The 12,986-nt window shown below is 45.5% G+C and overlaps 1 protein-coding gene across 1 annotated transcript in view; it reads left to right on the top strand.

Annotated features, from left to right (window-relative positions):
• Positions 1–12,986, top strand: part of BCAS1 (breast carcinoma amplified sequence 1) — a 56,830-nt gene that overhangs the window by 13,834 nt on the left and 30,010 nt on the right. The window contains exons 4-6 of the mRNA XM_012728135.1: positions 6,545–6,703; positions 7,580–7,624; positions 9,907–10,098. Coding sequence (XP_012583589.1) covers positions 6,545–6,703; positions 7,580–7,624; positions 9,907–10,098 — 396 coding nt within the window. The remainder of the gene's footprint in view (positions 1–6,544; positions 6,704–7,579; positions 7,625–9,906; positions 10,099–12,986) is intronic.

The following is a 12,986-nucleotide window of genomic DNA, read 5'->3' as shown; positions in this document are numbered from 1 at the left end:
CGACCGTGTAAAGACCCTGTGTTAGATTTCTAACACAGATATGAGATGTGTTCTTAATATCCTGAAGTTAGGACTGCGGAGTTTTGCAGCAGGTGATCAACAGTGCGGAGCAGCAGGTGGGTCATGAGTCCACCCTAGCTTGATTCAGTTGGCACAGACTGCTGAAGAGGACCACGGCGCTTCCCTCCACCCCTCCCCCACAGGCAGGAAAGTGGGACGGTGGAGCGCTTTAGACCTGCGTCATACCTTTAAATTGCCCTTCTCGAAGACAAGTCAGAGGGCAATAGAGATCTAGGCTTCGTGTGTCCATTTTCATGGTCATTTCTAATCAACGGCCTGGATGGCTAAGAAGCTTGCTTCCACCATGACACCTGGCCACAGGTGAAAGTCATAACATGCACCGTGCTTCTTGAATAAGCCATTTGCCATCTAGGGATCAACTGAAAAATAAAGAGCAAGCTTTGACTCAAAATGCTTTTTAAAAAGCCAGCGTTGTCTGTAAGAGAAAAATCGGGCACGATCCAATAGGGAGGGTTGTATGCTGGCAGGAAACACCCTCCAGGAGGACCATGAACACGAGCGGCGTGGGAGAGCAGTTTCTAAGCAGTGGGTAAAGCGCTGTCTTCCCACAAGGGCTCATGGTACTGTGCAGTGAACATGCACAATATCATAGTAGCTGTCTCCTTCAGTAGTGGGATCATGGGTGCATTGTACACTTTTACTCTTTGTGTTCTATCTTCTCATTTTTATAAAAGGAGAAAGCACGTCTTACTCATCGCCTGGCTAAGCAGACTGGTACAATCTAGGCAACTTCCTGCTTCGTCCACTAGAGCGCGCTGTGAGGCTGCAGGCGTCCTGAGGAGGGAAATTGGCCGGGGCGTGGGTAGCTGCTTCCCGTGGAGGTTCAGTTCACTCAGCAACTCCCAGGCCGTGGTTATTCCTTGCGGAGAAAGACACTGCCTTTTTTCCTCTAGACCCTTCTTCGGTGGTTTTGAACAATATAGTAAAACAGAAAAAAAAATCCCAGCGAGCTTAGAAAATTTTGAAATTCCACAAGACACGTTCGGTGGTCTGGAGTCTGAGGTTCCTGCCTGCTTGTTTAGCATTTGGGAGGATAAATCCTGTCTCTGAAAGTTAACCGAATCCCATTTTTCTGTCTAAATCTGACAGTCACACGTGCAGGTGACTGTTTTCAGAGGAGGAGAAGCATTGCTGGCCGGCTCTACTTCCTGGCTGGCTGGAGACGCCATCGCCTGGCAAACCTTTGCCTCTGCGCTGCCAGGGCAACCTCGTGGGAGGGGCACAGCGCGCAGTTTCATCCCGGTGCACGTGGCTCAAATTTCCAGCAGATGGAAAGCAGAGGAGTCGGGGGTCTGTCAGGCCAGATTTCCTGCGGGAACTGTGCGGTGGGCACTGATTCTTGGTACAGAGCTTGCAGTGGACAGTGGCTATCAGGGGGAAAGATGCGTGGACGTCCATCCAGTGGGCTCCCGACAAGGCTTTTTGGACGTTGGCTGTGCGGCCATCACCTCCACATTCACTTTGACTATGGTGACCCGGCTTAAAGGAGCCTGACGCCTACTGGACTATTCAGCAGAAAGAAGAGGCCAGGAGCCTCACCTGGGTCTTATTAGAGACAATCAAATTACAATAAGGCGGCGGGATTTTTCATCATGACAAATTGTGATCATAGTACAAGTGTTCCCACCTGTTGGCCCTTTGAAGCCAACAGAAAGGGAAAATGCACAAGCTTCTTCCCAGCAGGTAAAAAACAAGCTCACACCTTGAACATCTGTTTATTTGAAAGACATTTCCAAGTAGTTCCTGGGGAACGTTCATGCTTCTGTCTAAAATTTCTGCTTGATGAGAATGATGTGGAGGCCTGATGAGAATAGCAAAGACATATTTGTAGTTAAGGGCAAAGGACACGATACAGATAGTCCAAAGTTCAAGGCGTGAACCACCAACTGCGGAACCAGGGCTGACTCTTCCAGTGTGTAGTTAACCCCTCTTCGGTTATACAAAACTGGGAATTAGTTGTCCACATTTTGTTTCAATTTTTGATAGGTAACACACTCGCCTGGCTCAAAATAAAAATTGTAAAATGATATCATTGTCTACCAATGCCACCCAATAGATAATGACAGTTTGTATTCTACTGTGTTATTTTTTTTTTTTGGAGTAGATCCAAGTATAGATTCTAACTCCTCCTTTTTACACAAAAGGTAATATATATTCTGCTCTATTCCATTTTTCTCCAGTCAAAGCTTTATATCTATACAGAGAACACTACTTTCTTTCTACAGCCCTTAAGACTACTATCTGTACAGCTTTCTCACTTGTTAACAGTTGCATGATATTCCATTGAATGCATGTACCATGTTTAACCACAGCCCGATTAATGACATTCAACTGTTTTTGCAAACATTTGCCATTATCTCACTTGAATTACATTTGCTACTGTGCACATGTGCCAGGTTTCCTTCTATCAATAACAAACCCTCATGCTAATCAGAATGTAACTGCATCTGACCCCAGTTTCCCAGCTTAATTTTTATCATGAACATTGTATGTCTCTGCACTTCTACCTTTCTTAGTTCCACCCCCTAGCATTGCCATATAAATGTTAGAATAATTTTGTCTTTCTAAAAAAAATCTTGCTGGGATTTCGGTGATAATTGCATTAGACCTGATTCTCAACTTGGCATCTTTGTTGTGTTGAGTTGTCCAATCTATGAACATTGTATATCTCTCCATTTACATCTTCCTTAACCCTTTCCATTAGCAATGTGTAGTTTTCAGCACACACTGAACATGATTTGAGTTACATTTTTATGTAATTATAAATGATTGCATTTTCCCGGTTTTATTGATATACAATTGATATGTATAAATTTAAGGTCTAGAACATGATTTGGTACACATATATATATTGAGAAATAATTGTCACCGTAGGGTTAGGTAACACCTCACCTCTATCACCTCACATAATTACCATTTCTTTTTTGTGGGGAGGACTCTTAAGCTCTACTGTCTTAGAAATGTTCAAGTGTACAGTACAATGTTTACTGTAGTCACCACACAGAATTTATTCATCTAATAATGAGAGAGAACTACCTTCTCTCACACGACATTTTTCTCTGTGCATTCATCCGTTGACACATGGGTTGTTTCCATACCTCATTTTGCTACCTATTTCCTTTGGCTACCTACCTAGAGTGCTTCACATGCCCCCTCCCTCAGCTGAACTGAATAAGCAACCTATAAACACTTCCAACTCTGACTCACCTTTTTCTGCACATTTTCTTTCCTTTGACTGAAATTCCTCTACCGCCTGCATCCTTCAGTAACTTGGGCCCCTGGTCTAAACCAAGCTCCTCTTTATGCCCAGCCCTGCCCCAGCACAGCTCTCTCCTCGGTCCTCTCCACTGTGTGAACATCACCCTCTCCCGAGAGTGCTCCAGATATCATGCCTGGGCCCCACCTCCAGAAACTCTGGTCTAACTGGTGCAACTGACCTCTGGGAATTGGCCTGGACCTGGGTATTGGCCTAAACAACTGCCCAGATGACTCTAAGATGCAGCAAAGCAGAGAGTGAGTAGCCCAGGGGGGTTCTCACTTCGCACAGCACTTACCCTGTCTTGAGAATTGATCCACCACAGGACGATAGGCTCCTAGGGAGATTAACATGGCTGATCCATCTCCGTAAATCACACAGGGTCACCATCGTGCTCTGTCATTAAAATAACAGTGTTCAGCATTTATTGGATGTTTATGTGTTCCACTTTGCACTAAACCCCTAACGTCAATGGACCTACCGACCCCCCATCCCAGACTGTTGAAGAGGTAGTAGATACTGCTCATCCTTCAGCAAGAAGCAAGCCCAGGCCCAGGATGGAGCTGGTCTGAGTGGTGGGAGCTGCTCCAGAGCTTGTGTTCACACTCTGTTCTCTCCATACTTTGTGCAGAGTGCAGATTAGGTACTCTTTGTACCACTTTTCATAATGGCTTATCTTTGAAAACCTGGTTGGGGGGAGGGGGGGTAAAAACCTATTTGATTATGTCATATTTTTATATAAAATTATATTTAAGATTTCCTTTCCATCCAACTTTACCTGATTAAAAATCTCCTGAGTAACAAAGTTCTAATGCTAGAAATAGTTTTCTGATGCACATTAAAGAAATAATCTCATACATGTGTATATCTACAGCACCTAAAATAAAGTCACCTCACCTGATGGTATACCTGCTGTAATCAGAATTGCCAGCCTCTTCTTATCCACAAACATTCACACCTGGATCTAAATTACGCCTTGGGGTTATAGAAGTTTAGCTTGTACTAGAGATCTAAGATGAATAATCGCTCATATTAGAATCTGGGTTTTTCAAAGATTTATTTTTACCTTCTTATACACACAAGAACTGGGTGCAGGCCAGAAATGGAGAGGGGGGTTGGTGAGAGGATTCACCAGAGACAGAGTGGGGAGCAGAACAGGCAGATGGACTGAAACACCCTGCTGAGGGGAGCAGCAGGGAGACAAGAGAGGTCTGCTGTGCCCTGTGGGTCACCCCTTGACCAGGGATCAAATTTGTGCACAGTTGCTGTGATAGTTTGTCAGTGCTGAGACTTTTAAGCCCTGTGGCAGAGGGAGGCTCTAGGATTTGTTGTTTGTATTTTTTTTTAAGTGCCTCTCTTTCCAAAGTAAAACACCATTCACCTGGAATCAACCAGAAAACCCAGCAGCTTGCTGAAGACTTGACTTATCAGATTTTAGTTTTATGAAGTTCTGGCTCTTTGTGAGGCATCTCCTCATAAAGGAGAGACCCCAGAGCTGGGAGGTGGCCCAGTGGACTGAGGGGAGGTCACTGGAAGCTTGGGTGTTGGATGTGGATGTGGGGGTGTAAAATACATTTGTGGGCCCTCCCTGGTGGCACAGCAGGTTAAAGCACAGCACTAAGAAGCTAAAGTCACTTCAGCATTAGTTTGATTCCCGCCTAGAGGTGACCACATGGTGCGGCAGACCTCTCCTGACCCGCCCGCTGCTCCCCTCAGCAGTGTACTTTGTCAGTCGGCTTGTTCCGCTCCCCGCTCTGTCTCTGGTGAAGCCTCTCACTGCCCCTGCACCTCTGGCCTGTACCCCAGTTCTGTATGCATAAATAAATAAATCTAAAAAAAAAAAGTCTGTGGTGGGGTGGAGCTGAGCCCCTGAATCACAGGCAGTGTTTAAAGCAACATTACTTCAATAAAAGTAATGCAATAAAGAAAAGATGCCGACAGATCCATGGCTCCGCCTATCATGTGAGGTAACAGTGAGAAGATGGTCACCTGTAAACCAGGAGGTGGTGCTCACCACACACCAAGTGCACCTGCACCTTGATCTTGGCATTCCCAAGATAATCGTCTTACATATAGAACAGACTGGGATGGAGCTTATACCTACCCTGGTATTCAGGCCAAAGGATTTCTAAGCATTGAAGATGTTTATTCTGGCCAACCTGGTTAGAATTCCCAGACATGTCCTTTGCAAGCTGTGTGTCCTTGGGCAAGTGTTCTACCCTCTCTGAGCTTCATTTCATGCTTGAAAAACATTTTGTTGTAATGTTGGTCTCAGAAAGTTATTAGCATTGAATGATGAGTTTAGTAGTTTGCATGTTGTAAATGCGCCATATTTGCCATTGTGTATTATTCTATAGTGAATGATGATATGTGAAAATTGGTGGCCCTATTCAGAATTACATTAGCTTAAAAAAGGGCCAGCACTGTGTACATACAGTGCTGAAAACAGTCACGCCACTGAATTTAATCACATTACTGTGGTTAGGAGAGTCGCTCGTTACTGTTTACACTGGGTTTCCAGAAACTGCCAGCCTCAGAAGAGGAAGTCTAAAGTCAGGGATTCCCAAGGCAGTGCTCCCAGACAAAGCAGAGGACCACAGAGAGAGGGTGACTGAGCTTTGGTCCCAGCTCTTGGGAGTGGAGATAAAGGAGGGTGTGTTCAGAACGCATCCAACCCTTCTGAGTTAGAAGAAAACTCGGGCCCCCGTCACGTCCCTTATACCAGTAACTCCCAGGTCCCACAGGCAGAATCCTTATTTTTAAAGACTTGAGTACTTTTTAAAGAAAATAGCATTCACTATAGGGACATCCACAATGGCGCTTGTGGAAAACTCACGAGAGGGGTCTCTGGAGGTAGCGAACCGTCATTAGACCGGGAGAACACAGAGCTGGAAAATACGAGCGGCATATACAGTGTCTTTGCACAACTGGGAGAAAAGGGGTTTTGTCTGGAATGCAACGTGCCCTGCTCTCATTACCCTGGACACCAAACAATGTCCTTCCAACCAACAGCGAATGCTGAATATGTTAGAAAGGGGGAGGGGGAGGAAGAGTGACCCTCATAAGCTCCTGATTGTTCTATGCACCCGTGGGCAGAAGAACTATGGCTGGAATTAGGGGGTAAGGGAGAAAGAGAGCGGAGCAAAAACATTACATGGAGAGTTACATTCAACAAGTACAACTGTGAAAACTCTGTTCTGATCCTAGGACGTAGTTGACATCGAGGGCAGAGAAGGACAGGAAGTCAGAGCTGTGAGCGACTCTCTTCCTGGGGACCCAGCAGAACTGGAGGCTGTAAAGGAGGACCCCCAGACGACAAACATAGCAGAGAATAATAATCCCATCATGAGCTTCTTTAAAACTCTGGTAAGTGGCCACCTTCCTTTCCCCTCCACCCCATTGCTCAAAAATTGTGTTCATCCTACCAAGGATAAGTATTCTGTGCGATGGTGCTCAACAGCATGCTGTGGCCAGAACATTGGAGAACATGATGAGATGGGAAACCGATCACACGGGCTCTCCCCTGAGGGAGCCTGGCGTGGAGAACCCCACGAAGAGCGGGCGCCCAAAGTGGGACAGGAGCTTCTCCTCGTGGGCTCCTAGTGACATGCTTGTCTGATGGCTACTGGTCACGACATCACTGATCAATGGCGCCCCTGAGCTACTGACCCCTTCTCCACTCCAAAGGCCAAAAAAGAGAAATCACTTTCTATCCTGTGACTTCTCAGCCGCCATTTTAATTGGAGGCAGGGGCCATGTCTTTCCTGGCTGGCTCATGATAACTCTGCGGGCAGAGTCTACAGTCTGGGTCAAACCAGACCCTCATGAAGTGTTGAATGAATGAAGGCATCAGTCACACTGCTCTGGAGGTGTTTGGGCTGTTTCCAAAAACCAAAAGTGACTTCAAAAGGTAAAACAGAAATGTCAACAGCATAGCTGCAAATACAGACACCAAAGGTCTGTGTGAGCTTGCACCAGGGTGGAAATGATGGGAAGGCTGTGGCTTTCTAGGAGACAGCTCTGAATGTGGTCAGTGGATGTATAAACCGGATGCATTTAATTATAAAACATTGATCCAGTTCATGTATACCTAGTCTGGGGGTTTTACTGAAGTAAGGATGCCTCATTATATTTTTTACCTGTGTCATGAACTAAGTGACTGGAAAAATTCTAAGTATTCATGACATAAAATCATCCACAAAAACTATGATTTCTAACAGTGGTTTTTCTCAAACTTTTCAGGTCTCACCTAATAAAGCTGAAGCAAAAAAAGATCTGGAAGAGCCGGTAGGTGGTTTGAAGTATATTTATGTTTGGGGTGGGATGTAGAGTTGGATGTAGATTGTTTCTGGTGCTCGTTGTTGTTGTTTTAACTTTATTTGTGTGTATATCTATCTATACATTCATATGTATATATTTATCATCTTTATAGCCCTGTTAGGCTCTCCTTAAAATGTCTCATTTATGTTCATGGTATTTAAATGAGTATCAGGAAGCTTGATATACTTGCCAATTGGTGCTAACTAATGTCACAGTAATCAACTTCTTACACAGAGTAAGAACAGAATGCTCATAATTATAGATCATAGAGTCTTTCTAGTTGTGTGTAGAGACTCAGGGAAGACAGTAAAAATTATTCATTGAAAACGAGAAAGAGGTGAGATTCAACTTAAAGTTTGCAGTTATATTTTTGGTTTTTTTGAAAAAGTGGTTTGGTTTTGTAACTTGAAAACATTCTGTGCCCATGAGAAATGTAATTGTTTGGTGAAATGAAGTGGTCACTGCTGGACCTTGCCAGAGGAGGAAGGGAAAGGACTTGGGGTGCTGGAGAGAGCCAAAGATTTTCACTGTCCTCCAGGAAGCTCAGCTGGTTCCTCTCCAAATAAATTTTGTTTGAAACACTGCTTCCTAGAGAGACTTTTCCTTCCCACTTGACAGAACTGAGTTATCTCTAGAAAACACATGGTTCCAATTTCACGGGCATCATGGGGTAAGTTTAACTTAGTGACAAATAAGTGTCTTGTGTCTTTCTTGTGATCACTGCAAGTGCCCAAAACACTGGGCCCCGATCAAGGCCATGGCCAGCCCCATACATCTGCCGTCCATATTTGGAGAGGCTAAGTTAGAAGGGGCGTTTTGGGAGACCTGCAGACGAGCCCCGTCCTGCTGTTCCAGAGTAAAGATCTGAACCCCAATCTTGACAGCAATAAAACTGGGGTAAGACAAATTCTGTCTCCCCAGCCCCAGAAGTAAATGGGGGCAATGACAGTGCCCAGAAGTCCTGGCGACTCTATTCAAATATCTGTGTCCCTATTTTCATAACTACCACAGGCAGGCTGCATAAGATGATTCTTGTGTTGATTGGTTCCTCTAGAATATTCTTCTTCCACTGGAAGAAAGGTATAATCCTGGTTATTTACAAATGTTTCCTATAAAATTATGCCTTTGCTCCAAGGCAGCTAAGGTCAAGTTCAATGAATGGGTCCAAATGTTTCCCTTTTGGTTCTGTGTCTTGATTGTTTGAAGTCGCTTAGTCAGCACAGTAGCCTCCATGGAGTGGGCTTGGGAGGAGGGAAGTGTTGTCTGGCTTCCCCAGAGACCTGACATGCTGTCTTCAGCAGCTCTGGCACCCAGACTTTGCCAACACAAAGGGGCCCCCATTCAACCTAGCCAGCTGGTAAGGTCTCACGGTCCTGCCCAGAGTATGGGTCATGCCAGTGACGTCCTTCTACACACCTGCCTCTCCTACCTTGCCTTTTTTACATCTTTTCTACTGAAGCTCTTTGATCATGCTTTGGAAAAAATCTCCATTTGTCTACTTTGCCATTTGGTCTTGGGGTCTTTCAGCACACGATGTACCCCCTTAAAAATCCTTTGCTGTTTTTGACTTGAGTCAATAATTCTGAATGACTGTAGCTGTCTGGTTGCAGTTCTGAGGGCCCCTTACCCACCCACACTCTTCACACGCTCACACACACGTGTGTGTTCTCCAGCTCAGTGGACTAACTCACCTTTTCCCTGGGGGGTGGGGTGGGGTAAGTATCTTCCCATCTAAAGTCAGTTGAAGTTTTGGGATCATACTGCTTCTCTGAAATTTCTAGCATAACATAATGTACCTGCGGGTGGAAGCCATTCAGTGGCAGTGTTTGCTCTGAGGCCAGGAGGCAAAGAGCAATCACTTGTTTTCAGGATTTTAACGCTTTCTCATGGGGTAACAGCACTTAGATACTTGAAATCATCAAGTAGATGCTGTGTCTTCTTTCTGATTTGGAATATTGTTTTCATCTTCCATATAGTTAGGGCTTAAGCGTCCTCTCCTTGAGAACAGAAGTCCCCAGCTCTTTAAATCGAGTGCCCCTGCTGGGTATGCAGAGTCACTTGCCTGTGAAGCACAGTGCACTGTGACACACTGAGGCTTTGCAAAAGCAAACATGTGTGAGGTGGCTTGAGGTTGGGGTTGGGGGTGATACACCAGCACTTCATTGTCGAAGCATCTTAATGCACTGAAAAAAAAAAGTGGATTTTGTTTAAAATCAAAGTTCTAAGCTGTGACTGCTGTTGCCCAAAAGGCATGCAAAGCAGAAATTGTCTGTGATGGCCAGGTTGGGCAGAAGACACCGGAGAGCCACGCTAAAGGCGCCAAGAAAAAGCACCTGGACAGCCCCAGGCTGGGACTCGCCTTTAGGAAATTCTTTAGGCAGAAGGTCTGTATCTTGTTAAACGAGCAGGAAAGAGAACCCTGGTCTGCACAGGAGCTGTGGGTGCCCCAGCTCGGCTTCTGTGAGGACAGAGCCTTGGGTGGTGCGAGTGTTTCGGGGGAAGACAGGACTCAAACATCAGTGACTACGTCGCCATAGCCTCAGATGTCACAAGTTTCCTCCCGGTGTGGACCAGGGTTCTGAGATTGCTCTTCTCACCCCGTATTTCCCAAAGGTCAGGAGTATGCCTGCTACCGTCATCATTTTTGTCTGCTTGAGTATTTAGTGGATATTTTTATAGTGGAAGGGGCTCCTTTCCCGTTTAAAGTTACTTTTAAAATAAACCTTGTATGACATCATACCTGGAAGGCCAAATCACGCTTTCTAAAAGGAAGCTAACCTTGAACATGGCTGATCAAAGAAGGTATCACATTCTAGTTACTTCCTTTGTGCCAAGCTCCTTATCTACCGCACTTGACAACTTTTTAAAAGGCAGTTAAAGAGCCGAAGAGCCCCAGATGGAGACGTTCCCTCCAAAGTTCTGAGAAGGATTAAATGAGAGCTGGGGAAGGATTCACTAGTTCACTAATTGAATATTATTTAGTGTCTCCTCCCCTCCCAAGCTAAAAAGCAACCTTGATGACACCGATGGTTTGCATCCTACACTTTGGGAAATACTGTTCTAACCTCCAAAGGACAATTTGATGCCCCACCGTGCCCAGCTTAACTAAGCTTATACTAAACCCACCTCAGAGCAGCACTTAACAGTGGATGAGGACAGACAAGTTCTAGCCATGTCTGGGGAAGGGAGATCACCGAGATTCTGGTGGGGATTTCACCCCAAGAAGACACCAATGTTTGTCTGGAGCCAGGAATTAAAAGCACCCCTGAACTGGGTCAGTATTCATGGAAATTTGTTTGAAATATCAGCCATTCTCTATTATATGGAATGAAATTATTAAAATCCCCTCCAGCTAGAAATTAAAGTTCCAGATCATGTATGCAAATGACAGCTCCGTAGAAATTTCTCATGACTGGAATCTGGATTTGCATAAACAAACTACGTGATGAAGCCCCCCTTTAATTCTGCACCGGCTTGTTTTGTTCTGTAAAGAGAGAAGGGGGTAGAGGGGGTCGACACTACAGCGGGGAGAGGAAATGAAATCTCGGTCCCGCAGTTTGTGGGAGGAGGTGGTAACTGCTAGGGAAGGCCTCTGTCTCCACAAAGGAGTCCGCTGAATTCCCTCGTGGGCCATCCGTGATGGGGCCATGGAAGTTTGCAAAGTGCATGACTTTCCCGTCAGGTCTGCATTACATTATGACATTCATTCCATGCACTGCAAAGTTGCAAATCCCCAGACTCGATTCCAGTTCATAAGTGGTCTCCCAAGTTCAATAATCCCTAGAGCCCAGAATGCTTGGCCTCTAGTCCCACCCCTGGGTGCGTTTCGGCAAAGGGTTAACGCTGCTGCATGAGTTCTCGGTGTTACGGGCTCAGCCACGTTCAGTCTTTTTATGTCAAAGTAAAGTGAGGGTCAATGCCCAAAGGTTCTTAATTCCTAGCTGTCCAGGAGCTCGACAGGAACCCTTCACTCTTACCACCAGGCCTAGGACAGTTGTTTCCTTCATGACTATGCTCTCATTCCAGGAGACAGAAACATAACACCATTAAAACTGACCAGCCCGCTGCATCCCTGGGCCGACTTGCGTGAGCTCAGGAAGTATGATCCCCATCGTGACTTCATTGTAACCTAACGCAGAACGGGGTCCTGCCCACAAATTCAGGGATAAAACTTGAATTACTATTTTCTGGCTTTGCTGGAAAAAAGAAAATACAATGGTCAGAAACTTGAGTTAACACTGAGATGCATTTCTCTACATACCAGTTTTCCTTTCTATAAAAAGGATTTTCTTCAGTTAAGAAAGGGAAGATGCCTGGCACTCATTAAATAAGTTTATGGCTGCAGCCAGGCTCTTCACTCGCTGGTGCTGAAGTTGTATCTTCTCTTGCTTCGTCAGATACGGTCCCTCAGAATCAAATTCTTTCGCACGTCCCCCAACGTGGGCTGTGACAACATGCTCACTCCCATGTTCTGGAATGTCTGGCCATGCCCAGACAGGCTCCTCGCTCCCCCAGGCTTCCTGGGCGCCCACCCCCCATCTCTGCAAGCTGGCCGTGGGGTTCAGGAGCTCCGCTACATAGTCACGCGTTCAGTTCTTGCTGCGATAGTCACATCTTGCTCACACCTCCCCCCTTGCACATCCAAGGTGAATGCAAGATGGACACTTAGCAGGGCAGCAGGTAAGTCATGTGCTGGACAGACCCCTCCTCTAACACGTCAGTCTCTTCTGGGGAGGCTGCCAGCCCAATTTCAGATCATCAGCCAGCCCAATTTCAGATGATCAGCAAGTTAATTGTTTAGTAGCGATATCTGTGTGTCCAAAACATTCGCTGGGATACTCTTGTGCAAAATAATTATTCTTAGAAGTTCTTTTTTTTTTAAAGATTTGTTTATTTATGCATGCAAGAACTGGGGTACAGGCCAGAGGTGCAGGGGAAAGAGGATTCACCAGAGTGGAGAGCAGAACGGGCAAATTTACTGATTCGTACTGCTGAGGGGAGCAGCAGGGAGACAAGAGAGGTCTGCTGCGCCCTGTGGGCCACTCCCTGGCTGGGGGCAGAACTGCACGGCTGCAGACAGATTCATAGTGCTGAGACTTAACCCCTTGCACCACCAGGGAGGCCGCAAACTAACATTCTAACAGCTAAGTTCATCTTCCCGTCACCTCCAGTGAGCAAGACAATGTTTCTGTGTACTTGCTCCCAAAGGGAAAGATCTCGGTTTTCTAAGACTTTAACACAAACTGTATTCCTATTAGACTATTAGAAAACGACAGGAAAGTGTAAAGAAGAAAGTGAATATATATAAAATCCCTGCCCGTGTTTATTT

Source organism: Condylura cristata, unplaced genomic scaffold (assembly GCF_000260355.1).
Source record: "Condylura cristata isolate star-nosed mole 26May11 unplaced genomic scaffold, ConCri1.0 scaffold00022, whole genome shotgun sequence".
Classification (NCBI taxonomy): Eukaryota; Metazoa; Chordata; class Mammalia; order Eulipotyphla; family Talpidae; genus Condylura; species Condylura cristata.
Note: the sequence above shows the minus strand (reverse complement) of the source record. Positions and strands in the feature narration are given on the sequence as shown.